At 38.2% G+C, this 27,921-nt stretch overlaps 1 protein-coding gene across 5 annotated transcripts; it reads left to right on the forward strand.

Moving 5' to 3' along the window:
• The first annotated feature begins 45 nt into the window (after positions 1-45).
• Positions 46-27,032, forward strand: si:dkey-9k7.3 (circularly permutated Ras protein 1). Of its 5 annotated transcripts, XM_067445799.1 has the most exons (21): positions 61-193; positions 287-369; positions 1,235-1,318; positions 1,758-1,850; positions 7,343-7,435; positions 7,645-7,731; positions 7,819-7,916; positions 8,019-8,219; positions 8,306-8,356; positions 8,438-8,527; positions 12,241-12,392; positions 14,341-14,422; positions 16,095-16,219; positions 16,359-16,443; positions 20,887-20,993; positions 21,101-21,210; positions 21,372-21,483; positions 24,456-24,596; positions 24,679-24,772; positions 26,400-26,450; positions 26,630-27,032. In XM_067445799.1, exons 3-21 carry the CDS (start codon positions 1,237-1,239, stop codon positions 26,723-26,725), a joined length of 1,950 nt encoding a protein of 649 aa, XP_067301900.1. In that variant the 5' UTR covers positions 61-193; positions 287-369; positions 1,235-1,236; the 3' UTR covers positions 26,726-27,032. The 5 variants fall into 5 exon arrangements, with proteins under 5 accessions (XP_067301907.1, XP_067301884.1, XP_067301900.1 ...); XM_067445806.1 differs by having other exon boundaries at positions 46-379; XM_067445783.1 differs by lacking the exon at positions 287-369 and having other exon boundaries at positions 46-282.
• The last annotated feature ends 889 nt before the right edge of the window (positions 27,033-27,921 follow it).

Raw genomic sequence — 27,921 nt, forward strand, 5'->3', positions numbered from 1 at the left:
CAGTCCCGTTTTTTTTTATTGACGTAAGTGTGATGGTTATATTTACACGGAGTGAATTATGAACGCAGAGAATCAAACCGCTCAACTGCAGTTGATATAATGACTGACTTATCTTTTCTAGTCAAAGTCCATGTTAGGTGAATGAGGAAACAGGAAAGAAAATTGTTATTTTAAATCTACATTTGAGCCGGAGGTCTTGTTTCGTTTCTCTCTTTACCTTATTTTTTCTAGTCTTGTACCCACAGTTTCCTGACTTCCTGTCTTCACGCGTGCACACGCACAGTAGGTATTTGAAGAGCAGAACGTAATGTTGCTGGTTTTCTACGCTAGCTGAATGACTGACACTTCGTTTTGAACTGCCGTCACCAGGTAACGTTAGGTTCGTTTTAAACATCGTACCTTGACCTTGTATAGTTTCAGATATGTATAGCATCAGATTAAACCTGTCGCGATTATTAGATGAGGCTGTTATAGGTTTGTTTGCTGTGGGTGTCAAGTCTGTGACCAGTTATTTTTAATACCTCGCTCGTTTTGGCATTACTGTACATCTTATAATAGCTAAATTAGGCTATATGTGACCGGGTTTGTTTCTGAAAAAACTCTCGCTAGAAAAAGAAAGTTGAACCATATGGTGATGGATGAAATTATCACCAAAGCTTTCCTTAAAGGGATAGATCCCCCCTAAAATTATTTCATGGACCCCACTGATTTTCATTGTATGGGGAAAAAAATACTGTGGAAGTCAATGGAGCCAACTGACATTCACCAAATATCTTCTTCTGTGTTCAGCAGAAGAAAGAGTTTCATACAGGGTTGGAAGTTGGAACAACCTGAGGGTCAGTAAACTATGATGTAATTTTTATTTTTGGGTGAACTATCCCTTTAAATGGAAAATCGGGTAATTTTCTAGGTTGAGATGATATTAGCAAACTGTGCCACAGTGTTTACCACAGGTGTAACTGCCTTTAGCAACTGAGATCAAAGTAAGTGAACCATTTTAGCAGGAAATGAAAGTCTTAGAAAAGAACTAGAGTCTTGCCTAAACTACATAGAAACACATTATCTGCCATTTTCTGTGTGCACAGCATGACCACAACAGGAGAGAAAAAAAGTAGTTTTTTTCAGGTGTGTTGGCGTTATAGGTTGTATTTTAGCTTGACTGTAAAGAATAGAACTTGACATGAGTATAATTTATCACTATTTTTGTCAACAATTCCTTTTCTGTTCCCCACAGTGATGGAGTTTGCCTGCAGTCACGTCGTGTGTAACTGGAGATCAGAGAGTTTAACAGAAGATGAAGCTAAAATCTCAAATCAAGGTTAGTCTAATGCTGCCTACGTGATGTGAACATTTACTATTATTAGACCTCAGATCATTCTGATGAGACATATTTAGAGACAGAATCACTGAAACAATATATCTATTAAGGAAATGCCAACACACATAACAAAATTCAGTTACACATACTTGCTTTCTCTAGCTGTGTTTTTATTTTATTTTATGTTGCATTCAATGTCAGGTTAGGGCAGGCTGTCACATGTGCTTATGTTTGTGTTGGTTTAATATTATTGCGTGTTTTTTGTTATTTATTATTATTGCTATTGTCTTTTGTGCTTGATAATTGTTTTACTGAACATTTAAATAGTGTCTAATAATAAACATGGTTCAATTGTGACAACTTTCCCCATATTATATTATATTTGCACTCAGTCAATATATAAATCCATCTGTCCCACACGATTGCTCATGTTTTGCAGGTTCCACCTCCACTCTTCCCTGTGGTCTGTCCAGAGCGCAGTCTGTCTCAGATCATCCTTACGATAACCGCGTTAACTTCATTCAGAAACCAGGTGAGTAAACGACACATTGTTTTTCGACACGTTAGCATTGCTTTATGAAGATTATTCCTAATGATTGAAGAGGCTTGTATTTCTCTGTATTTGTGAGCTTGCTTTAAATGAGGAGGAGGTTTCATTTTTTTAAAGTGGGGTAGGCAATTTCAGAGAGGCTAGCAATAGCAAGCTAGCTTTGAACGCATGAGATCCCACCCTCCCTTCAGAGCATCTCCAAAGCCACGCCTCCCTCAAAACACACAAACGCACAGCAGAGTCTGCAAAACATCATGAATGATGGTAGGGCTGGGCGATATGGCCAAAATTTCATATCCCGATATAGCTCAGTTGATATCCCGATAACGATATACATAACGATATAGCAATTTTTCTGTTAATTCAGTTTATGAATAGTCTATGCAAAATTGCAATGTGGAAATGCAGTTTGAAATTATATACAAAACAAATAAAGGTAGTATGGACTACATTTTTATTTTATTTAGAACCTTTTTTTTAAAGCAAGACTGTTGGTAAAGTTAACACCTGCCTAGGGATGTTAACCGATGAACGTTTGACCGATGGCTGACCGTATCAACGTTAACCGATCAAAGTTGTCGGTTAAAATAAATAAAAAAGTGATCTCTAAATTAGGCTATTATAGACAGTGGACTAAACGCTACTACAGTTGGCCGTTTCAATCCAAAATGTTTTTGTGTGATTGAACATATCCCTCGCACTCAATTTTTCATAACTCGCCTGTTGTACTTAATAAACCAATAAAAACATTTGGCACGAGGTTACAGCATTTGGGTTTGTGCGCTCACAAGGTTTGCAAAAAGTAAACACTCGAGGTTAGAGCCAGAGCAGACGACAGGATTAAGCGTGCATTTCGCTTAAGATGGGCTTACATTTGGAAATATATTACATCTTCATTTCAGTGGTAACACATAAGGTGTTGATCGTCTTCCTTTATTATTGTTAGCACTACCTCAAACTAAAGCGGCGTCTCTTCGGAGCTGTCATTTTCTTAAATGAGCCGCGGCAATGATTCAAATGAGCTTCTAACGCTGGACAAACGCCTTTATTTTTCAACGTGATCACCTTGTATCCAAACCATTTCGAAACTAAGGAGCCATTTGTCCTCTGATTACAAACAAGCTCCTCTGCGGCGCGTTTGCGGGACTCGTGTTTCGCGCTGTGGGGGATTTTAAAAAAGTGACGTGAGTGGAAGGGAGGCGGCAGCGCTAGGACAGTGCGTGCGTGTGTGTGAGTGAGAGAGAGACAGAGGGAGCGCGGCTCGCGGCTGTTATTTCAAATAGCGTCGCATATTTTAAACTAATCGGTTAACCGGTTTCAACCGGCTAATGAGGCGGTGGTCGGTCAAGAAAATGTTTAGTTTTCGCCATCCCTACACCTGCCATTAAAATATTTCAATATATGGCTAAATGGTGTGCCACGCGTAAAAGCCCGTTGCAGCGTCTGTGTCTGAAGTGTGTTTTGAGCGCTTATGCCACTATTCTGGCATAATTACTCTGAGAATTACCCTGGTCTGAACCGCGTCTACTACCGTCTTCCTCCATGTTTGTTTATGTATTGCAGCGTGCATGGGCATGCCGTGGCGTGAGGTCATAAACGCCTTATCGTGGCGTAAGCGATAGAGCCTTATGTAAAACGATAGACATTTTCTATCGTCCAGACGATATATTTCGTCATATCGCCCAGCCCTAAATGATGGCGCTAATCTACCTCATATCTCAGAGCACATAACATTACAATGATAATGAGCGTAAACAACTTATAGAGCTCTTACTTGTACCACATGACTGCTGCAGATTCATTTCGCTGTTGATAGTGTTTGACATACATAAATCCAAGTATGAAGACGTGAACAGCTCCGAGTAGAATTTCAAAGGTTGCCATCTCATAATTATGGTAGTTACGTCATGGCATAAACGCAGCATAAGCTCGTTGTTTTGGTTCAGGAGGAACTGTAAAAGGCAGCTGCTGTTTGTTTTTTGCCCTCAGTGACTGTCTGTCTAACTCTGCATAGCCGAATGCAATGATTGGATGGAAAAAAAAAATTTGGTCCCAAGACTTCCATAGGCAATAAATAAAGTCTTCAGATTCAAAATATGCTAAATGCCATCAAATTTGATAATGCTAATGAGCGAATGGTCTCCTCACATTAGTATACGTTCATCAAATACTTTGTTTCAAATCCACTAACTCCCAGCCTCAGCCCTTTCAGAAATACCAGTTTGTTGGCAAAAACCCAAATCGACTCAAATCGAATCATATGATTTCAAGATGGATGACAGGGTGCTTGTAAAGAAAATCAGATTACACTTTTATTTTAAGGTTTCTGTGTTACAGTGTTATTTAAGTACTGTGTAATAATAATTAACTACATGTACTTATTGTAGGATTAGGATTGGGGATTGGTTCAAGGTTTGTTGCATGTAATTATGCATAATTTATAGTTTTTACTATAGTAACTACATGTTACTATAACATGCAACTCTAAAATAAAGTGTTACGGAAAATCGTCACAGTGGCGATGACAGGATTTCGCGAGTAGCATGTAAACACAACAGTGTTTTGTGTGGTGCTGTAACTATGACAGAAACGGACATAGAAAAAACAGCTGTAATATGACACGGACATGGCTTGAATCACAGCTCTGTGTGGATCAGTTTCTTCAGTTACATTTTGAATTCTGCTTTCATCATTTGCAGTGTTTCCAGTTGCATTCTAAGTGATTTTGCGTTTTGCTATGTCTTGTTGTCCAGAGGTTTTTACAAAAAAGCACACATGGACATAGCTAGTTTTGCAGCAAAAGACAAATTACATTTATTAAATACCAACAAAGTTAATTTTTTGAAATTTCTATATATAAACTTTTTATTGCCATTAAAGTGAATTTACTGAACCTAAAAGTAGGAGCCAGATAAAAAAAAATCTCATTTAATAGAAAAAATGTCAGACAGACTATTTGTTTTTGCATCTGAAGTCTTCATATGTATGTTTTAATATTTAGACCGCTTCTATGATTGATGGCTATCAGGATGTGAAGAGAGATTCAACCAGTTAAACTGTCGCCTGCCCCACCTTAAATGTTGTACTGTTTTTGTACTAGTTGTTTTGTTACTAGTTCTGATAAAGCACAGCAGAATTTACTGATCTGTTTAATTTAACTTTACTTGTCTTAAATTACTTTGTCAAGTCACCTTTATTTATACTGTAGTGTTTTATATAAAACCGAATGTTTCAAAGCGGCTTTACAGGAATACAAAAGAAAATAATGATTCAATGACGCAAACAGAATTGAATTCTGCTGAAACACAGCTCTTAAAAGACAATAATGTTGAGTGGAACCACTGTCTCAGTTCAAAAAGAGTTATAGGTGAAAGACAAATGCTCTTGCAAAGAAATTGTTCATTGGAAAAAAAGCATCACATCCTTTTTGTGGGTGTTAAAAGCTGATGACAGGAACAAATGCATGTTGATGAGTGAGTGCTAAAAATTCCCTGCTGATACAGTACATTCATAGTTTTTTACAATGTAAAATCTGAATTTTAAGCATCATTTTCAGTCACATGATCCTTCAGAAATCATTCAGATATGATTATTTGCTGCTCAAGAACAAATGTCTTTAAACTGTTGAGCTGCTTAATATTTCTGTGGAAAATTATCATTTTTTTCAAGATTCTTTGATGAATAGAAAAAAACGTAATGACCCCAAACTGGATTTTTTTTTAAATAAATAATGTATTAATTAAAAGCACAATATGTAAGATTTCTGGATTAAAACATCCCAAAAACTATATATTATACTAAACTAAACTATATTTTTGTCGACTTGTGTACTTACATTATCTCAAATGTTTCCAAGAATGTTTAAATTCAGAATTTCAGCTTTTTTAACCGGGACACGAACCGTGTCTTTGCATCGCCTATCACACATCATGCCCGTGTTACCCTCGCTTTTAATTTTAATTTTGTAGAAACCATGGAAACAACAATGAAGACACTTTAAAGGGTTAGTTCAGCCAAAAATGAAAATTCTGTCAATAATTACTTACCCTAATGTTGTTCGACACCCATAAGACCTCCGTTCATCATCAGAACACAGTTTAGGATATTTTATATTTAGTCCGAGAGCGTATCTAAGTGTATGCACACTATACTGTCCATGTCCAGAAAGGGAATAAAAACATCATCAAAGTAGTCCACATGTGACATCAGTTAGTTTAATTAAAATCTCTTGAAGCATCGAAAATACATTTTGGTCCAATTGTACATTTTGTACACTTGCATACGCTCTCGGACTAAATATCTTAAACTATGTTCTGAAGATGAATGGAGGTCTTATGGGTGTCAAACGACTTTAGGGTAGGTAATTATTGACAGAATTTTCATATTTGGATGAACTAACCCTTTAATATATTGGGCCCTATCTTGCACCCAGTGCAATTGACTTTGTACACCGACGCATGTGTCATTCCTATTTTGCACCCGCGCAAAGCGTGCTTTTCCCTCCACAGTAGCATGTCGCTAAACTAGTGAATGAACTTGCGCTCCCTGGGCGGTTCAGCGCAAAAAAGGAGGCGTGTTCCGGCGCAGACAATCCCTGGTGCTATTTTGCTGTTCCATTAAACAATTGCGCCACTGACCAGAAAAAACCTGGTCTGAATTCAGTGGCGCGTTGCGCGTTGTTCATTATGCTATTTTAAGGGCGCATGCTTGACCATAATGTATAGCGTGTACAACGCGCAGACACTTTGCTCATGTAATCTACACAGATGCAACAGTTATTTTTGCAAATCATAAATTGTTACACTAAAAAAATATTAACACATGAGATGACGGAAATAATCGTGGTGTGCCACGAAGATGTGAAAAATAGGCATAAATCTTGCTTACAAATTATTCAGGCTGTGAACCGCTCCTGGCGTGCGCCTGGTAAATACGCCATAATAATAGCAAGCCATAATGGAACTTGCGCACCTGCTTTTAAAGGGAATGTTGGATGACGCTCTGATTGGTTTATTCACGTTACGTCCAAACCACACCTATGAATAATGAAGCTACTTCAGACCAACCCATTTTAGATTTGCGCCGGGCCCAAGAGCCATTTATCCCGCCGGGAAAATAGCAACAGCGCCAAGACCCGCCCACAAAGTTACTTGCACTTCGCGCTTTGACACTTGCGTTTCAGATCATTAAAATAGGGCCCATTATGTTTTATTAGACAGGTAAACAACTGTTTGGATATGTTTATAGACAGAAATGAATCATTGTTATATAGCTCAACACAGTTAGTCTCTTTTTCTTGATTTACTGCGAGTACCATGTTTTACCATGCCTAATATCATATTACCACGCCTAATTACCATACCCTGCTGCCATTCTGCGCTCAATCTCGGCGTCATCAAGCTACGCCTGTGTTTTGAATAAGGGACCCCTAATGTTGAAAATTACATATTGTGCCTTTAATATATTTTTTTAAGCTCCATCGTTGGTTCCACCTCCTGTCCCGCCCCGTAACAAGCAGCAGAGGAAGAGTTTTTCTAGCTCTCTCCCACCACCATTACCACCGAGAGGTGAGAACACATTCACACTTGCATGCACAGAAAATATTCAGTTTGATTCATCATGTTAAAAAAAACATCTTGTTCTTGATAATAAACCGGTTCAGTGAGTTGATTTTTTTTGTTGTTGAGATGAATAACAAAAACAAATCTGTTCTCTCTATCTCTAACCTTTACATATTGTTTTTCTTCTCTCTCGCTTTCTCTCTCTTTTTTCTCAGGTCTGGAGAATAACGGAGAGACTCCATTTAAAGCTAATGTAAATGTGGTGTCGCTTAAAGTAGGAAGCCTTGTGGACATTACAAGAGGTGTGCTAAACTTCTAAACAGTCTTTTTGTTGAAGGATGAAAATCCTAAATATTCAATTTAAACCAGCTCGCTTACTGTCTCCGCAGCATCTGCTATACAGAGCAGCCAGAAACCAGTGCATTGTGGGAAATGCAATGCCGTCATGTCTTCTGCAAGCAGTCCAGCAACGCACCAAACAAAAATAGTAAGTCGTAACAATAGTTGCAAAACCCATTTGTACATCTGATATTAGTATTGAAATTACTTTCACTTCTGTTAAAAGTGATTTCTGTGTCTTTTTTTGTAGATGTGGAGCTGTGAGTTTTGCGGAAAGGAGAACGTTTACCCCCTGGCGGCACTAAAAGCGGGACGTTTTCCCTTGCGCTCTCCTCCAGGCAGGGATATCATTTACATGGACGACGACGGAGACACGGACTATGAGAATCTAGACGACATGCTGATTGTGCTGTGCGTGGACATTTCCGGTAGCATGAGCGTCACTTCTGAGGTGCCTGTCTTCTTTTATCACAGACGACCAGAGCTTTACACCTTTATTTGATATTTTTGTTCACGTTAAATATATTTCTCTCTCAGATCTCCCCAGGCAACAGCATGCGATCGCCCACATATATTTCACGACTTCAGGTGAGAGGAGACTTCTGAAGTTTTGCTTATATAAACAGGCACATTACATGTGACGTTACTTTTTTTTTTTTTTGGGTTTAGGGAGTCCAAGAAGCTCTTCAGATGGTGCTCTCCTCTCTGCAGAAAGCCTCACCTCACCGAAGAGTGGCACTGGTGACTTTTAACAATGAGGTAAAGACACTTATAGGATTGAGCCAGAAAAGATGAACAAGAGGAGGGACATGTATACTGTTAGATGCTGTTACTAAAGGCTCACTAAAGTGCAAGTGCTTTTGAGGAAGAAATAGCCATTGGATGGCAGGACTTTTTTAAACTAGATTTTCACTGATTGTTCAGATCTGACCTCTATTTTTATGTACACTTTACTACACCATTATTAGATTTATTTTGAAATGCCATTATTTTTATATAATCTAGGGATTTTCAAACACTGAAAAAGTATTTTTTATATTTGTATGTATTATATAAAATATATTATTACTGTATTATTAATTGATATATTATTATAATTATTATATGTAATGTATGGTCCCACTTTATATTAGGTGGCCTTAACTACTATGTACAGTACTTACATCAAAAACTAAGTACAGTGTACTTATTGTGCTCATTTTATTGCAAAACACATTTGCTGATATTGAGGTAGGAGACGGATAAAGTTAGGGACAGGTGTGCTGGTATGGGTAACAGTGTAATTACAGAAATTTATTACAGATGTAATTACATGCAGGTAATTTCAGTAGCAGTATTAACATTAAGTGACATGGCATCTGACGCACAGGAGCCAATGGCACATGTCGCGACACACGCAGTGGCACTTTCGGTTCTCATTGGCATATGTGAGTGGATAGTGACGTGTCGCGACACACGCAGTGGCACTTCCGGTTCTCATTGGCATATGTCAGTGGATAGTGACATGTGTCGCGACACACGCAGTGGCACTTCCGGTTCTCATTGGCATATGTCAGTGGATAGTGACGTGTGTTGCGACACACGCAGTGGCACTTCCGGTTCTCATTGGCATGTGTCAGTGGATAGTGACGTGTCGCGACACACGCAGTGGCACTTCCGGTTCTCATTGGCATATGTCAGTGGATAGTGACATGTGTCGCGACACACGCAGTGGCACTTCCGGTTCTCATTGGCATGTGTCAGTGGATAGTGACGTGTCGCGACACACGCAGTGGCACTTCCGGTTCTCATTGGCATATGTCAGTGGATAGTGACATGTGTCGCGACACACGCAGTGGCACTTCCGGTTCTCATTGGCATATGTCAGTGGATAGTGACATGTGTCGCGACACACGCAGTGGCACTTCCGGTTCTCATTGGCATATGTCAGTGGATAGTGACGTGTGTCGCGACACACGCAGTGGCACTTCCGGTTCTCATTGGCATATGTCAGTGGATAGTGACATGTGTCACTGACACTGTCACGAAACGCTGACACTGGCAGTGACACTGAGTCGCGGAACATGTCGCTGTATGTGACACTCACTGGCAGATGAGCTGAACAACTATACTCACGTAATTGTGGCACAAAAGCCAAAATAAATATCCTATTTTCGTGACTTTTTTCCCCTCTTAAATAAATGTTAATCTAACTTGTTAAATTTAGTAATATGTGTTAGTTTGTGACAAGCAGTATCTGAGTGGCATGTGCCACTGAATGATTTATGCAATAAATAACAATATCTTCCAATTGGCCATGCTTGAGTCACACACAGAGTTCAACATTCAGCATACAAAACACAACAATGGCAGCTATACTAAGTCAAGAGTAAATCAAAAGTAAATGATCAAGTAGGCTCTACAGTTCTTTTTAAGTTACTATAACTCTTGTGTAAGTGGTTCCTAATCGGTTTGCATGCTTTTTTAGTTTTAAGTCTAACTAATTCGATTTTACAGTGTGGTACAGTGTAGCAAACTGATTCTATGTTACAGCATTAGATTATATTTTTTCCTTAAATCTGCAGTAGGTAACTTTTGTAAAAATGTATTTTTTTTACATATTTGTTAGACCTGTCATTATGTCCTGACAGTAGAATATGAGACAGATAATCTGCGAAAAAATCAAGCTCCTCTGGCTCCCCCCAGTGGTCCTATTGCCACTTGCAGAAATACGCCGCTCCCGGTAAGAAACAACCAATCAGAGCCAGGAGGAGTGTCTTAGCAGTGTCAATCAAGCTTGTGTGCGCGCTGATCACAACCCCATCTCATGCACCGCGCATACATGCTTGCTCTAGTAGTGAAAACAATGAGGACAAAATCATATTTGGATACCGGGAGCTGTACGATACATCTTTATACCTTATAGGGCGGCGACACACTGCAAGCGTGGCGTGTCCATTATATTTCGGCTCCCATGTTAACAGGTTAGAGCTTGCACACTGCCCGCGGCGAAAACGCATGCATGCTTTAAATAGAAACAACGCCTATTTTTAACACGACACGCAAGCGTGTTTTATGCGTCTCCGGGCAAAAAAGAATATGAAAATATGTTTATATGTAATTTTGACACGAATACATATTATTAAATGACATTTTGATGTTTGGAAGTCTCTTATGCCGGAGACACACTGTCAAGCGCGGCATTTGTAGCTTGTCGTTTTATGCCTTTGCACACCAGAAGCGTGTCTGACTCGGCACTGCTGCTGCTATTGATGTACAGGGAAGGCCTATACTTCATATTAAACCTAAATATGTAGCCTATACTTATACAGCAAAGACAACGTCGGGAGTATTGACCATACATATATATGGTATTGATGGCAAAATAGGCTACAGAATATTCGTTCTGTATTGACATTTCAATATTTGAAAATCGATAACTGTTATTATTTACTTTAAATTACAGTTATATCTGCCCCGTCTCACACATTCCCCCGCCTGATGTTCCGTGCACACCACGGCTTCCTCTTCGCCCCGCCCGTTGACTCCTCGAAGTCGCTGTGGGTGTGAATTCCTCATCGGAGCCCAAAACTCTAGCCGCATAGCATACAGATAAAATGTCACGCACTGTGCAAAGCAACTATTGAAACCTGCTAATTCACTGGCTTGTCATGTTGCTAAACTAATGTACTAGCAAACCTTATTTAGCATTACATATCGATAGAATACTCACTTGCATACTGTAACGTTAGTTACCGTTATATTATCTTAGCTATTACATGTATTGAGAACCAAGTTTGTAGTCAAAGTATGGGCAGGCCATAGTCAATGTAAATCATATTGTTATGTGCATAAGCTTGTGAATCGAAATCTAAATTAATCATGAAATTTGTGTCAATACCCTGTCCTAGTTTTTTTCCTCACCCATTATTAATTATTATTATCCATGAAAATATAGAGCTCCATTTATATTATATGTAGGGGGTCTCTCACAAAGGCATCATTATATTTGAGGGTCCTTGGCATCAAAAAGTTTGTATAATACATTTTAGTGACTAAACTATACCAAAAAAAAAAAAGGTTGGTCATTCAACGTGTCCATATTTTCCTGTCTAAATGGGCTCAGAATAAGCAGCTCAGCGGTCCAAAGTTTTTGTCAGCAGACACAAATTTGGCAACACAGGATGACCAGTCTGAGTCTGAATGTTACGCCCTGTGTAAGAATTAGGAATCACAGACATGAGGAAAAACTACAGTCTGCTTCTGAAGCCAAAACTCAACAAACCAACTGAGATGTCGAGATGTGATGACTTAGCATTTCCTGTTCTTGGTTTAGTTTTGACGTGCTTGTGGCTTCTTGTGGTGGGCACCATACTTCACTATGAAAAAAGAAAATTGTATAGAGTAGTAAAGCAAAGTTCTGCAATAGCTCTGATTGTGCTTTATTTACTGCCATGTTAACAGATTTCAGGATAGTTGTGTGTGGTTTTCAGGTAACCGTGTACGGGGACGGTACAGGGGTTCCTCTCACTCTGAGAGACTGGGCCCTAGTGGACTATGACTATATGAAGAAGGAGGGCGAGAACTACAGCACCCCTCACTGCATTGCAGAGACTATCCAGCCTCTCACCCAGAAAATCAAAGAGTGAGTGAAACGTTCTCCGACTGTTATTGTTTAAGGTCACGCCACCTTGTCTGTGTTTTCATCAGAAAGCGTCTCTGTCTGTGTATGTGTGTGTGGGCGGTTGTTTTTGTATATTTGTCACTCACGAGTTTCCTCCAGTATTTCTGCTGAAGTATCTGAGTTTGTATTTTGTGTATCTGTCATTTGATATCACAGTTTTATGAAATCAATATAACCTGTTTAAAATGTTAGAGATCATTTTTAATGCACAAGATGAAAGAAAAATAAACACCCAACACAGCGGTTTTCTCCACAGAGTTTTAACACACACATTCTATCCAATCAGAATGAAGTGTTCAGCCATGCTGTAAGTCAGAGATGTGCACTTACAGAGAGTTCCTCAGGGCCTTACATTTAAAAAAGAGAATCACATTTTGAATCACAATCCCCTAGTTTCACAGACAAGGCTTAAAGGGATAGTTCAAAATGAAAATGTCCCATAATTGATTCACCCTCAAGCCATTCTAGGTGTATATGACTTTCTTCTTTCAGCCGAACACAAACTGAGTTTAAAAAAATACCCTGGCTCTTCCAAGCTTTATAATGGGGCAAATGTTACCTTAGATTTTAAAGCCCAAAAAGTCCATCCATCCATCATAAAATGAATCCATACTCCAGGGGATTGATAAAGGCCTTCTGAAGTAAAGCAATGCATTTTTGTTAGAAAAATATGCATATTTATAACTTTATAAACTAGAATCACTGGCTTCTGGTAACGGCACTATGCAAGTTAAGTTTTGGTGGAAGAGTCACCTCTGACCCAATATATTGACAAATGCGGAAGCGCAGAGGAAAGAGCAAAACAAAACACCGGTCATGAATTAGAAGACTAAAATGAGAATTTTTAAAGAGAAATGTCTGAGGATTTCAGTATAAGACCAGAGGAGCTGGAGTTTGTTACAGAGCCCTATTTGTTTAAACCACAAGAGGCGTCTACTCTCACTTAAGCTTACGCTACGCCTACATTCTACGCCATGCATCGAGTCAGTCTTCCGCCAGAACTTAAATCGTATATGGCTGTTACTGGAAGCCAGGGATTATAAATTATAAATCTTGCTGAAGCTAAAACGTGATGCGTAACACGAGAATGAACCTCGTTGGTTCTCACACATCAAGCGAAAATGCTTGAGCTTCCGTTTACCACGATTGATGTGTGAGCTAATGAATGTTTAAATGTAAATAAAAGTATTTAATGCAATCTTTTCTTCGTATAAAGCGATAGTGGCGATAGTGTCTTCATAAAATTTGGTATAAAATGCTCAATTCATATAAATAAGTTTTACAATTTCTTTATAAAGTGTCAAAATGGTAGTTGCTTTGCTGTCAATGGAGGGACAGAAATCTCTCAGATTTGATCAGAAAGATCATCTTTTGTGTCTCGAAGATGAACGGGTTTGGAACGACATGAGGGTGAGGAATTAATGATAAAGAATTTTCAATTTCCAACTATCCCTTTAAAAAATAGCCTCTGTTCTCCTTCACTGCATATTGCATTCAGACTATAAAAGCAATACTCATATTTTTTTCTTATACCTTTTTTAACTTTTTAAAAAAAACTGAAAACACTGACAGTGGATAAGATAGTCTTCAACCAATTTATGAATTAGACTGGGAAATTACCACTTCACTTCACATTGTTCAGTGAGATTTGTGCCACATCACAGTTGGTGTATTATTCATGACTATATATACATACATATATATGATAAATATATATGATAAATATATATATATATATATATATATATATATATATATATATATATATATATATATATATATATATATATATATATATATATATATATATATATGCTCTAATGGTATTTTATTTTGTATTTCTGTTCTTATATTGTTTATTAACTATGGCGTTAAGTCTAATAGTTTGGGTTTCTTCTTCTTCTCCCAGACTCAGAGAACATGGAGCCACAGCACTGGGACCTGCTGCCCTCATCTCTGTTGCTATGGCATCCCAGTTCACAGGGTCAAAGGTACTACCTCTCTCTCTCTCTCTCTGTATATATATATTATATACAGTGCATCCAGAAAGTTTTCACAGGGCTTCACTTTTTCCACATTTTATTATGTTAGAGCCTTATTTCAAAATGGATTAAAATCATTATTTCCCTCAAAATTCTACAAACAATACATAATGACAACGTGAAAGATTTGTTTGAAATCTTTGCAAAAAATATTTTTTTAAATCACAATGTACATAAGTATTCACAGCCTTTGCCATGACACTCAAAATTGAGCTGAGGTGCTCCTGTCTCCACTGATCATCGTTCACAACTTGATTGGTGTCCATCTGTGGTAAATTCAGTTGATTTGACATGATTTGGAAAGGGACACACCTGTCTATATAAGATCCCACTGTTAACAGTGCATGTCAGAGCACAAACTAAGCAATGAAGTCCAAAGGATTGTCTGTGGACCTCCGAGACAGGATTGTATTAAGGAACAAACTGAGCGATCGGAGGAGAAGGGCCTTAGTCAGGGCGGTGACCAAGATCCCGATGGTCACTCTGACTGAGCTCCAGCTTTTCTCTGTGGAGAGAGAAGAACCTTCCAGAAGCACAGCCATCTCTGCTCCTCTCCACCAATCAGGCCTGTATGGTAGTGGCCAGATGGAAGCCACTCCTCAGAAAAAGGCACATGACAGCCCGCCTGGAGTTTACCAAAAGGCACCTGAAGGACTCTCAGACCATGAGAAAGAAAATCATCTGGTCTGATGAAACAAAGATTGAACTCTTTGGCCTCTGAATGGCAAGTGTCATGTCTGGAGGAAACCAGGCACCGCTCATCACCCGGCCAATACCATCCCTACAGTAAAGCATGGGGGGATGTTTTTAAGCGACAGGTACTGGGAGACGAGTCAGGATCGAGGGAAAGATGAATGCAGCAATGTAGAGAGACATCATTAATGAAAACCTGCTCCAGACACGCTGGACCTCAGACTGGGGCGAAGGTTCATCTTCCAACAGGACAACGACCCTAAGCATACAGCCAAGATAACAAAGGAGTCGCTACGGGACAACTCTGTGAATGTCCCTGAGTGGCCCAGCCAGAGCCCAGACTTGAACACGATTGAACATCTCTGGAGAGATCTGAAAATGGCTGTGCACCGACACTCCCCATCCAAACCTGATGGAGCTTGAGAGGTCCTGCAAAGAAGAATGGGAGAAACTGCCCAAAAAATAGGTGTGCCAAGCTTGTAGTACTCAAAAATACTCAAAAAGACTTGAGGCTGTAATGGGTGCAAAATGTGCTTCAACAAAGTATCAAGCAGGCTGTGAATAAATTGTGTACATGTGCTATTTTTTGTTGTGAATTTTGAGTAAAATAATGAATTTAATCAATTTTGAAATAAGGCTCTAACATTAGAAAATGTGGGAAAAGTGAATACGCTGTTAATACTTTCCGGATGCACTGTACATACTGTGATTTTCTAAATATAAGACAATGAAAAAAATGTGGTCATCTTATATTCAGTGTCAAAAGATCATTATCATAAACAACCCTGAGCTCTTGTGGTGTGAATGCGCTGCTCACTGTCCAGTGAAGTAAATTTAAATGTAATAGTACCTACTCAGACAGTACGCAATTTTGGATCCAGCATAAAACAACACTGCTCCAGTCTTGTAGTGTCACTCTTTTTTTCAGGTGATAATTTGCACAGATGGGCAGGCCAACATTGGGCTGGGACAATTAGACCAAGAGTCTTCCCATTGCTCCACCCGATCGCCTTATTTCTACAACCAGTTAGCCCATTATGCTGCTGAAAAGGGGTGAGCGACTACAAAGCACAAATCGCTCTGAATATCATAACATGATGACTGTAGATGAAAATACACAGTGAAATAGATAAACATTAAGTGTTATGATTATGTTTAAGTCATGCATTTCTGTTGTTGTTGATATTTATAGTGTGATCGTGTCCGTGATGACCTTTGAAGGAGAGGACTGTCGTTTGGCAGAGGTTGGGAGGCTGGCTGACCACACAGGAGGCAGAGTGAGTTACTGCTACTGCTCATCTGCAGTCCACCTTCATTCTGTTGAGCAGTTAAGCTCATGCTGCAGGTATCAGGTTAGATGGTAAAGAAGACTGATTGTGAGTTTACACCAAGCGGCAACCTCCTGCGATCTCTCTTAAAGCCAATACGGAAGTAATGTAAACTGCAATTCCTCAACTGGCCACTAGGGACAGGCTCCAGAAGGGAGCAGAATCTCATTGAGCCCCATGTTAAAATTCCCAACTTTACAGCAGAAAAAAACATGTTTACAGCCTGGTACAAATTGTGGTTTTGAGCCTATACCGCACATTTTGACCTTCATGACAACTGTGAGGGGAGTGAATTTTTTTATAACTCATTCGTTTACGTTATATAAAGCCTTTAAGTTCTACATAATTAAGGGTGTGGTTACTTTGAGTGACAGGTGGGTAGCCATTTATCCGCCGTCTATAGTCATTGCGTCACATAAGCTCCGCCCACATCCCGCCTTTTTGCCCATTTTCTGTTATCTGGGAGTGACACGCGATGACTCGCTCACAAGATGGCAACGCCCAGCTCGCCCCTACTTTAAGCTTCAGAACGGCTTATCGGAATCCTATAGGTGACGTCACGGACACTACGTCCATATTTTTTTACAGTCTATAGTTTACACCTGGTATTAAGAGTCATAGTGATCCGATTAGGTCAATCGGATCACAAGTGAACGATCATGGTCTAAAACGTTTTGACGTTTGTCCACTTTTGACACTTCCAGAGGTAGTTGAAAACACATTTGACTGAAGTGCTTTCATAGTGCAAATGTTAATGTGGTCGAATGTGTTCGAACAGCCACAAAAGATGCGTACTCTCCACCTACTGTTTTAATGCGTAAACATTATGGGAAGCGCTAGCCAGTCAGGATTTAAAGCGGCACTTGGCTACTTTTGCTCTCGGGGTCCCCCTACAGTTTGGAAAAAATAATGTCCTCAACTACTGTCGTAAGATATGTCATTCTACAACAGGGGATGCCATCGCGCGTGCATTTGTTGACATGACAACCCTGATAGCCCTGAACTAGTGATGCGCGGGTCGTCTCATAATCCGCGGACCCCGTATGTCTATTAAATGGTCGCGGGTGCGCGGCGGGTTGTAAAAATATATACAGTGGTGCGGTGCGGGCCAAATAACTTCATAAAAGCGTCCCGCGGGTTGGTGCAGCACTAACAGTTCCCCTGAACACTGCAAGAGGAGTTTAGAGTTCTTCTGGCGTCGCGTGTGAAATGTCTTCAACCCAGGTAAGTAACGTTACAGTCAGTGGCATATGTTTCAGCATGTCATATGAATATAATTTCATGGGTTTTATTTTTTTCAAACGCCAAATAATCACGATGCTCACGTTTACAAGCCAGCGTCATTATAGTAGTCTATTGGTTACCATTTTACAGAATCTATATGATACTTCAGTTCAATGTTTGAGTGGTAGCGTTAGGTAATCACCGTAACAAGCAGGACAGCATCGGTCGGGCACGCCTCCTTCAGCTCACGCCACGAGCAAACGCTGGTCACATGTTGATCCTCGTCCTGCCTTTAATCCCATCACTTTCTCGTTTCCTCTTATTGCTTTCCTCCAACAAAACCTTTTCTTTCTTATTTGTCTCTGCTGCTTCGGACATGACTATATTATCCGACGAACAAAGTTGGGCTCGCACGTCTGAACTTAAGGAAGTGTGGGTGTTGGTGGAAGTGACGTATATGCCGTAAAGCAGTCGAATTTTGTAGTTCTTTTTGTTCTCGGGTTACTACCCGAAACCCGAAGTTTAAAAGTACAATTAAAAACGATACAGACCCCATCAGGCTATGGCAGACGTGTCATTCAATCTATTGTAAGTCGATTTATCATCACAAGAGTCTTAAAAAATATATTATGAAGGTTGAAAAGTTACCTAGTGCTGCTTTAAACTCTGTCGGCTGAAGACGCAAATTTGGTTTGAAGATGGAAATGTACCAAGCACAATGTTGTCTCGCCATTCCTGATTTCTAACACTCACTCACAGCATTCAGTATGATCTTGCGGCTCTCAGAGAAGAAACGAAATGCTCTCTGTGTTTTTCTGTTTAAATTGCGTGAGCTTGTTTTGTCAATTTAGATTAAAATATCTGGAAAAGCCCATACATTTACCCTCCCCTTGAAGGAATCTGGACAGAAGTGGTTGATTAAAACACCAGGTTTGAATGCGAATGTGTCTCGCTCGTTAACTTGTGATCTGATCGACCAAACGTGTAAACAAGGCCTTAGATAACCTTAGAGGTACATTAGGATTCTAGCAAAAAAAATTCCCCTTAAGGGTGTTTGCTTTCACTAATTTGGTTCCATTTCACATACTTTTTGCTCATTGTAAACAACTGCAAGAAATACTTGTATGACTCTCTACATATCTCTATTAGTCTCTACCTTTCTCTACATATTCTGCTAACAGCACTAAATCTGTTAATTCCTGATCCTTGTCTGTGAAACCCCTCTGTAGATGGTTAACCTGTTATTAATAGATTTAAAGAACATGAGCTTAAAGCCTTTTTCAGAGAAACTGATACTTATCGCCAAAGACACCCACACGCCTAAAGAAGAATGATTTTGTGTTCAGTGTTTCCCCTACAGCTCTTTTTAAATGTGAAAATGGGTTTTGTCCCTTGAAACAACGTTAATAGGAAACTGGTGCATACATTTGCAAAATACTCTATAGTGTACACCACTATAAGGTTGCACCCATTTAATATTAGTACTTACTAAGTTTGAATAACTTATAATTAATTACACTGTCGTTCAAACAATTGGGATTTATTCAGCAATAATGCATTAAATTGATGTGACAGTGAAGAATTTTCTATTTATAAAACAATCCTGAACAAAATGTTGTTTACACAAAAAAATATTACTCAGCACTTTTTTTAACAATAAAAATGTTTCTTGAACACCAAATCAGCATATTAGAACGCTTTCTGAAGGATCAGGTGACACTGAAGGATCATGTGACACTAATATTTCACAATATTACTGATTGTACTGTATATTTGATCAAATAAATGCAACTTTGGTGAGCAGTAGAAACTTCTTCCAAAAACCATTTTAAAGGTGGCCTAGAATTAAAAATTTAACTAACCTTGCCATAGTGAAATAATAAGAGTTCAGCACATGGACATCACATACTGTGAGTCTCAAACACCATTGCCTCCTCCTTCTTATGCAAATCTCGTAAATCAAAAACACCACTGAAAAAAAAAGTGCTTCTCAGCATAAACCCAACCATGACGTAAGCGTTGGGGATCATTTATATTCACGCCCCCAACATTTGCATCTGTCCAAACAAACCGAATCTATTGATGGTAAACAAGACACACGAAGATAGCAAAAACGGCTCTCATGACACATGGTTGAGGTTTATTATAATCGGATACCACAACAAATCGTTCGTTTGTTCAGCCCATTTTAAGCAAGCTTCACTCAGCGTCTTAAACTGAAGAAAGGGGCAATTACAACTATATTCCTGCAAGCAGTAAGTCATTTATCCACTTATTGACTAGCTGTTTAAACAATTTCTGATTAAATTGAAAGTTTCTTAGAGACCGCATTGTCTAGATGACGCAAGATGCTAGTACAGTAACAATAGGAAACTCCAAGTACCATACAAAACTAAATAGTGTGTCTAATGACAAAGGGTAATATTATTTTGTATTACAAAATACAACCGTAGATACTTTGGTTACAGATCGTTCACGCGATCCTTTTAGCAAATGTCACCTTTTCCACCATATAAGTTAAAACTATAGTCAATGGAGATTGCTAAAATGCAGCTTACTTGTTTATTGGTGTTTTCAGATCGTCCCTGTGCGAGAGAGAGCTCGCGTGCATATGGTTGCCAGATTTAACATGTTTAGGTAAAAACCGGAGTGTATACGGGTTTCTTTTCACGGAAAAGCTGTTTGGGGGATTTATTTACTGAAATCTGGCAACCGCACGAACACAGGCTCTTTCTCACGCGCGGATGATCTGAAAACACCAATAAACAAGTAAGCATCAATCTCCATTTGAGATGTTCTGCTTAAAGTGTCATTCAGTCGGTCTGTGTTCTGTCAGGACTCACAAGCCACTTCGCTGAACTGCGGTGAGTTGCTGAAATAAGCCAATCAGAGCAGAGCTCAACATTAATATTTATAACTCAAAAACAGAGAATTACATCCTAGGGACAATTTACAGGGTTGTAAATGGACCTGTAAAACTGTATCTGGACAATTTTTTCCCTTAAATAAGCCACATACACTCTGTGTTCAGAGAACAATTTAACATATTGTTTCAACTCATTCTAGGGCACCTTTAAAAAATCTCTTTAAAAGAAGAACAGCAATATTACATACCAAACGATTAAAGATCAGCAGGAAAAACTAACTTTTTTTTAATCCACTTCCCAGATAAATATTGTAAATATTGGGACAGTCGCCACAGAGATTCAGAGCGCTATAGCTGACAATGTCCTAGCAACTAGCGTCATGGCAACACTGATGGCACCCGATGGCATGTAAGTATCTTTTAGTAACCTTCACACACTCACACACATGTAAAATAAACAAACACATACGTTGTACCTCTGTCTCTATTGTTCTCCATCTTCTTTAATTGATGCAGGTACTTCCCCTATGAGGAGGATAATCATCGGTTAGTAAGAGAAATTGGCAACGTGACAGATGGTGTTGAGATCACCTTCCAGTTTGCAGTCAGACCGGAAAAAGTTGAAAGTAAGCACAAAATATACAGTGTGATCAAATGAAAACATTTGAGGAGCATTAGAGGAAAAGTGTATATATACACAACATTTTTACTCACCCAAGTCATTCCAAATCTGTTTACTGGTATTTTTTTCAGTGAAACACAAAAGTATAATTTTTCTGTCTTTTAGGTTTCCAGGAACGGGACCGGGTCCCTTTCCAGCTGCAGCTGAGCTTCAAGACTCGAGAATTGCAGAAAGTGATGAGAGTCATCACTCAACAGAAACGGGTCACCACCAGCAGGTAAAGCACTCAAAATACTACACAATAACAGCAAACACCTTCCAGATCCACTGCTAATGACACACTCACTTTATAGTCTTGACAATAAACTACATGGTGATTTATGAGCAAAAACAAAAACAAATTGTAGACATAGAAAGGTGGTTGAAAGAAGTCTCTTCTGCTCACCAAGGTTGTGTTTATTGGTTTAAAGATCCAATAAAAACAGTAACATTGTGAAGTAATATAATTCTATCCCTTACAAAAGGAAAATATATTTACCAATATATTTTCTTGAAATATATTTTAATATATGGAATAATTAGGGCCGGGACTTTTATACTAAGACTTTAATTAAGATTAATTAATTACGTGACTTTAACGCGTTAATTAATTACGCAAAAAAAAAATTAACCACACTTATTTTTGCACCGCGGAATTTTGTTTTAAAAAACGAAAGAATGGAAGCGTCGTCAAGAGCATGGTAGTGTGCAAGCTATACAACAAGGAATTTGCGTATCACCGCAATACATCGAGCCTCAAATATCACAAATACGCTTTTGCTACACTTAATGGCAAACCTTGCACTGGTCTGCTGGACTGAAATAAATAAACAATATTTTGTTGATTAAGCTTATGTATTCAGTCATTATTCAATGGTATACTAAACATCCTTTTGAAAAATTACTTCTCATTGTTCTCAGGTCAAATATTTATATGCAATTAAAATGCGATTAATTTCGATTAATTAATTACAAAGCCTCTAATTAATTAGATTAATTTTTTTAATCGAGTCCCGGCCCTAGAAATAATATATTGATGGTATTATAAAATATATTATATATTCATGCAATATATTGCAAAATATACAAATGATTGCCGCTTTCAATATATTGCAATATATTGGAAAATATAAATATTAAATCCCATATATGTGAATATATTGCATGATATTTTCAAATATATTGCAATATATTTTTGTTTCGTAAGGGATTATAATACATTAAAAAAAATAGTTAAATCAAATATAATGTTGAAAACAGTTTTGGTGCTTAAAGGTGCCATGTGTAAAAATTGAGGTAAAAATATCCAAAAAAATGACCTACACGCATCAAAAGAATGAGAAAAAATAAGGGCGATGATGTCATTAAAAAAATTTCAAGTTATAATGCTGCAGAGATATCAACCTTAATTAGCAGTAGCATTACTAGCCCCGGCCCGACAGGTGTTGTAATACCAGTCTCGGCCATGGGAGGCGGTATGCGGCAACATAACCACCAGCCAACCTGGCGTACCTGAACCTGATGTCAATCGTGTGGAAAGTACAGCCCACTGCTTCATTTCAGTTCAGGGAAGAGAGTGGACGGATGGCTGAAGCCCTTGGCCCCTTAAATGTATCTGATATGATAAAAATAGCTGTTTTTACCTGTCCGGAAAAAGCGGAAGTGCGGGCGCCCGGCGACTGTGTCCCCTCCCGTCATAATAAAAGTCCCGGTACTCGCGAACTGTTTAGAATAGGCGCCCTCCAGTGGACGAAAAGTTGCATAGTGCACCTTTAATAGGGATGCTACAATCCTCAGTAAAATATTGAACAGGTCGGTATGGCATTCACGGTTCAATACGAGTTGGTAAATTTCGTTTTTGTTCGGTTTTGCATTTAATGAATTATTTCCATTTCTCTCTGTTTGAAATATTTCTCTTAGTTTATTTCGGCTCTGTTTGAGTGTGCCGGTGAGTCTACGCGCTGATATGAGCAAATATACAATCCTATGCACTAAAGTTATCGTAAGCCGCGCTACGCTTAAAGTTAAAGTAAGCCGCGTTTTAAAGCCTTGCTGATTAAACACTTTGCATTGAGCGCGCACACTAAACGTCTGTCAAACACACATGATTACTGGACAGTCTTACTGCGCTAATACTGTCCAGTACAGACAAGGTTAACATATAAATGCAGTCGGTTATGTCTAAAGTGAAAGTAAAATCGCGTGTGTCTATGAGAGGCGAGCAGGTCTTCAATTGACAGCAGCGCAGCCTGAACACGCTGTCGTTAAAGGGACAGTTCACCTCTAAAATGATTTTCATTTAAAAAAAAACACCTTTAATACACCAGCTTTTAATAATTGTTGTATATTGAAGACTGTCGTTTTAATCAAAGCCTGTATACATTTATTCATTCAAATTCATATTTAAATGCTACTGTACATCTCTGAACTGCCACTGTAAATCTTTATATATATTTATTTGATGTTATGCAATACACTGGGAATGTGTACAAGGGTTTTTAAAGTAAACTTTTAAGTTTAAGTAAGGGTTTAAGTCTTTTAAGTGAAATAAAGAAAGAGTATTGCAATAAAAACATTTTCTCCTTAACCCTTTTCTGTTCCTGTCGCCTAAGAATAGAGTACTAAAAAAACCGAACCGAACCGAAAAACTGGTTAAAAACCGAGGTATGTATTGAACCGTGGACTAACTGTATTGTTGCATCCCTAGTGCTTAACATTTTTGTGGAAAAAATTATACAGTATGTATAATTATACATTATGACAGTAAAGACATTTATAATGTTACAAAAAAAATTATTTAAAATTTCTATTCATTAAAGAATCCTAAAAACCAAAAATATGAAGGAGCAAAACCTTTTCAACTTTGATAATAATAAGAAACATTATTAATAATTTAGCACCAATAATAATTGACAATAACTGAGCTGCAAATCAGCATATTAGAATGATTTCTGAAGGTCATGTGATGATGCTGAACATTCCATTTTGGAATATATAAAAAAGAAAATTTATAAAAAATAGTATTTTAAGTGGTAAAAATATTAGAATATTATTACTGTATTTTTGTCAGATAAATGCAGCCTTGTTGAGCAGAAGAGATATCTTTCAAAATCTTATTAATAACATAAATTAGTCTTATTATTCAAAACTTTTGAGTATATAGCAGTGTATATATCTCACTCATCTTTGTCTCTTTGCCTGTCTGTGTAGTTGGGTGTGGGCGGGCAGTTTAAATATGTCTGTGTTGGGCGTTCACTGCGCCCAGCTGTGTGCCAGGCTGACGATGGAGGGCCGAGTACAGGAAGCACAGAGACAGCTCAGAGCTCAGCAAGACCTTCTCAGAGACATCAGGTACAGGACACCTCTTCAGACAGCTCTCTGGTGCATCACGTGTGTGTGAATACATGTGTATCTCTCTCTGTTTATCCCGCAGTCAACAGAAGCCAAGCCCTAAAGAAGAGAGTATCTATGGGAACTGGATCAGTACCATGAGTATGATCTGTGAAGACATCACTACTGTCAAACAGGTCTGAATACACCCTCAATCAGAATAGTATAAATTAATTCATAAATAAATTATTTTATTCTTAATTAAAATAAAATAAAATCATTAATGTATACATTCATTTATGACATTATTTGGTGGTCATGTGTATATCTTCAATCATGTCTTTTCCTGTATGTACCGGTATGTATATACAGTATATACACCAATCAGACATAGCATTATGCTTAAAGCTACACTGTGTAACTTTTTTAGTTTATTCTTAGCTAAAAACACTTAGTTCTTTCAAAAATAGATGTGTTCATTAATGTATATTTACTTCTTTCAAGTAGTAAAGTATTTTCGTAAGTTTATAATATGCCATTGAAAATACATACGGGTGAGGGGTTCGAATGCCGGTCGCCATGTTGCTTCTCCATCTTGAAAGTACATCAGCCAAAGAGGGACATACCCGTAAATTCAAGCTTCGCTTTTCGCGTTTTAACACTCAATGGCACTCATGAACGAGATCGAACTGGAAGCCATGTTAATCTTGGACAAAATCGGCCACCGTAGGAGTTAAAACGAAATCGGAATTGAGAGGAACAGAAACTATTATTCACTGGATGGTCATATACCTTTACACCGCTAGATGGGGGAAAATATCACACAGTGTAGCTTTAAGAACGCTGGTTCTGATATAAAGGTGTAAGAATACACAGTGCATCGCAGTTTGTTGCGTATGGGGCTGCATAGCCGCAGATCAGTCAGGGTGCCCATGCTGACCCCTGTCCACTGCCGAAAGCACCAACAGTGGGCACATAAGCATCACAACTGGACCACGGAGCAATGGAAAAAGGTGGCCTGGTCTAATCAATCACATTTTCTTTTAAATAATGTGGTTGGCCGGGTGTGTGTGTGTCGCTCACCTCAGGAACATGGCACCAGGATGCACTATGGGAAGAAGACAAGCCGGCAGAGGCAGTGTGATGCTTTGGCCAATGTTCTGCTGGGAAACCTTGGGTCCTGCCATCCATGTGGATGTTACTTTGACATGGACCACCTATCTAAGCATTGTTGCAGACCATGTACACCCTTCTATGGAAACCGTATTCCCTTGTGGCTGTGGCTCTTTCAGTAGGATAATGTGCCCTGCCACAAAGTAAACATGGTTCAGGAATGATTTGAGGAGCACAACAACGAGTTTAAGGTGTTGACTTGCCCTCCAAATTGCCCAGATCTCAATCCAATCGAGCATCTGTGGGATGTGCTGAAATACAAGGATATGTGGACCAACACAGTATTTGAAAGTCATAATGTTATGCCTGATCGGTGTATATTTGCACTGCCGTTGAAAAGTTTGGGGTCGTTAAGATTTTGAAATATTTTTGAATGCTCACTAAGGCTGTTTATTTAGTATTTAAAGCAGTTTTTTATTCAAGCCTTTATCAGGCATTGTCATTGTTTACTTAAAGGCAGCATACCACAGTCAGGGCACATACACATGAGGAAACACTCTCACATGCTTCGAGATATGTGTCAGAGATTGTCCTGAACAACATGTTTTTTGATTAGCTCTGTCCCTAAACAACGTCAGCATTATGAATGAATCATTGTGATGTAAATGATGAAGTCATTGTGATAAAACATGAAATTTTTACTCGAAACAGAACACAACAGAAACGGACGCTCAACCAGCATCTCGAACATCCTCCACTGCTGTGAGTGAAAGATCTCTCACGCTTTATATATTACATTATGATTTAAAATCAAATCTAATTTAAAGCTAGATGCAAGTTACTAATGTTACTAATACATTCAAATGAATAAGAAATCATGCTTCGATAACATGGATCATCACTCACATGGTTAAATGCGCATGAATTACTTTCTCCTCCAGAGCATCTCAGACGCGGCGGCCAATGTGGTCTACCAAATGAAGAGAGCGAAGAGCGTGAGTGGAAAGGGACAGAGAGTCGCCATGCTGGAGAACTGACCAAGACTCGTGTAGGCTGCTGTATCGATCACAAACTAAAGACATTTCATATTGCTTGGAAAAAATGCAATATATATTATATCAAACTATGAACTGATAACCTAATAAATCAAGCTTCTCTCTGTGCCATCACCGCTGTTTGGCAACACCTACCAGTATTTATCTTTGGTCGATCTGTTCATTTCAAACATGTTTGTTTTTGCAACTATATATAGTCTGCAAGTAGGCCAGATTACCAACTAAGATAAGAGGGACTGTATTAATAAATATATAACGCAATGAAATAAAATATTTTATAAAAATCACAGACTGATTCCTCTTACTCTTTCTACTTTCAGCCAGTGTTATTTTAGTAGCATTGAGATACTGTTATATATATATATATATATATATATATATATATATATATATATATATATATATATATATATATATATATATATATATATATATATATATATATATATATAATATATTTTTTTTTTTTTTTTTTTTTTTTTTTTTATATAATTTCAATATTAATTCTAGGTAGTTTTAGTTGTGCTGTGCTTTTGTCATATTCAATAGGTTTTTTTTTCAACATGTCTATATAGTTTTCATACATTTGTATTTTAGTACAAGTTACATCAAAAGATTTGATGCTTTGGCTGAGTTTTATGAACATGACATGCAGGAAAATATATTTATATTGTGGCCAAAAATTGGTTCCAACGACTTATTAATAAATACATCAGCACGTTTTACTAAATCATAGCCACATTGTAATAATTCAAACCCTTGTTTTAGTTCAGTCAAAACGAGAGAATGAATTAGTTCAGCATGGCCACGAATTTACTAAAATAGTGAAATAATTAATTAATTATGGAAAAATGTCTATGTATATTTTATTTCAAATAACAAAAAAGTTTTTTATGGTTTTTGACTATAATAACACTGTTTACAGGATGTTAAAAATAATTCAGCTTTAAACTTGTATAGTGTATTCACAGTTAACAGTATATCACAAACATAGTAAGGGTGCTCTGATTGATCCATTATCGGACGAATATAAGAGCTTTATATAGTTTATTCTGTGGTCTCTATAAAGGCAGATTAGAAGAACAGTTCAGATGTCGCAAAACATGCAAGAACATTTTTATACACAGCTTAAATTGCTTCACTACATTCACATTCTAGTGCTGGGGTCTAAAAATGAC

Source organism: Pseudorasbora parva, chromosome 1 (assembly GCF_024679245.1).
Source record: "Pseudorasbora parva isolate DD20220531a chromosome 1, ASM2467924v1, whole genome shotgun sequence".
Lineage (NCBI taxonomy): Eukaryota > Metazoa > Chordata > Actinopteri > Cypriniformes > Gobionidae > Pseudorasbora > Pseudorasbora parva.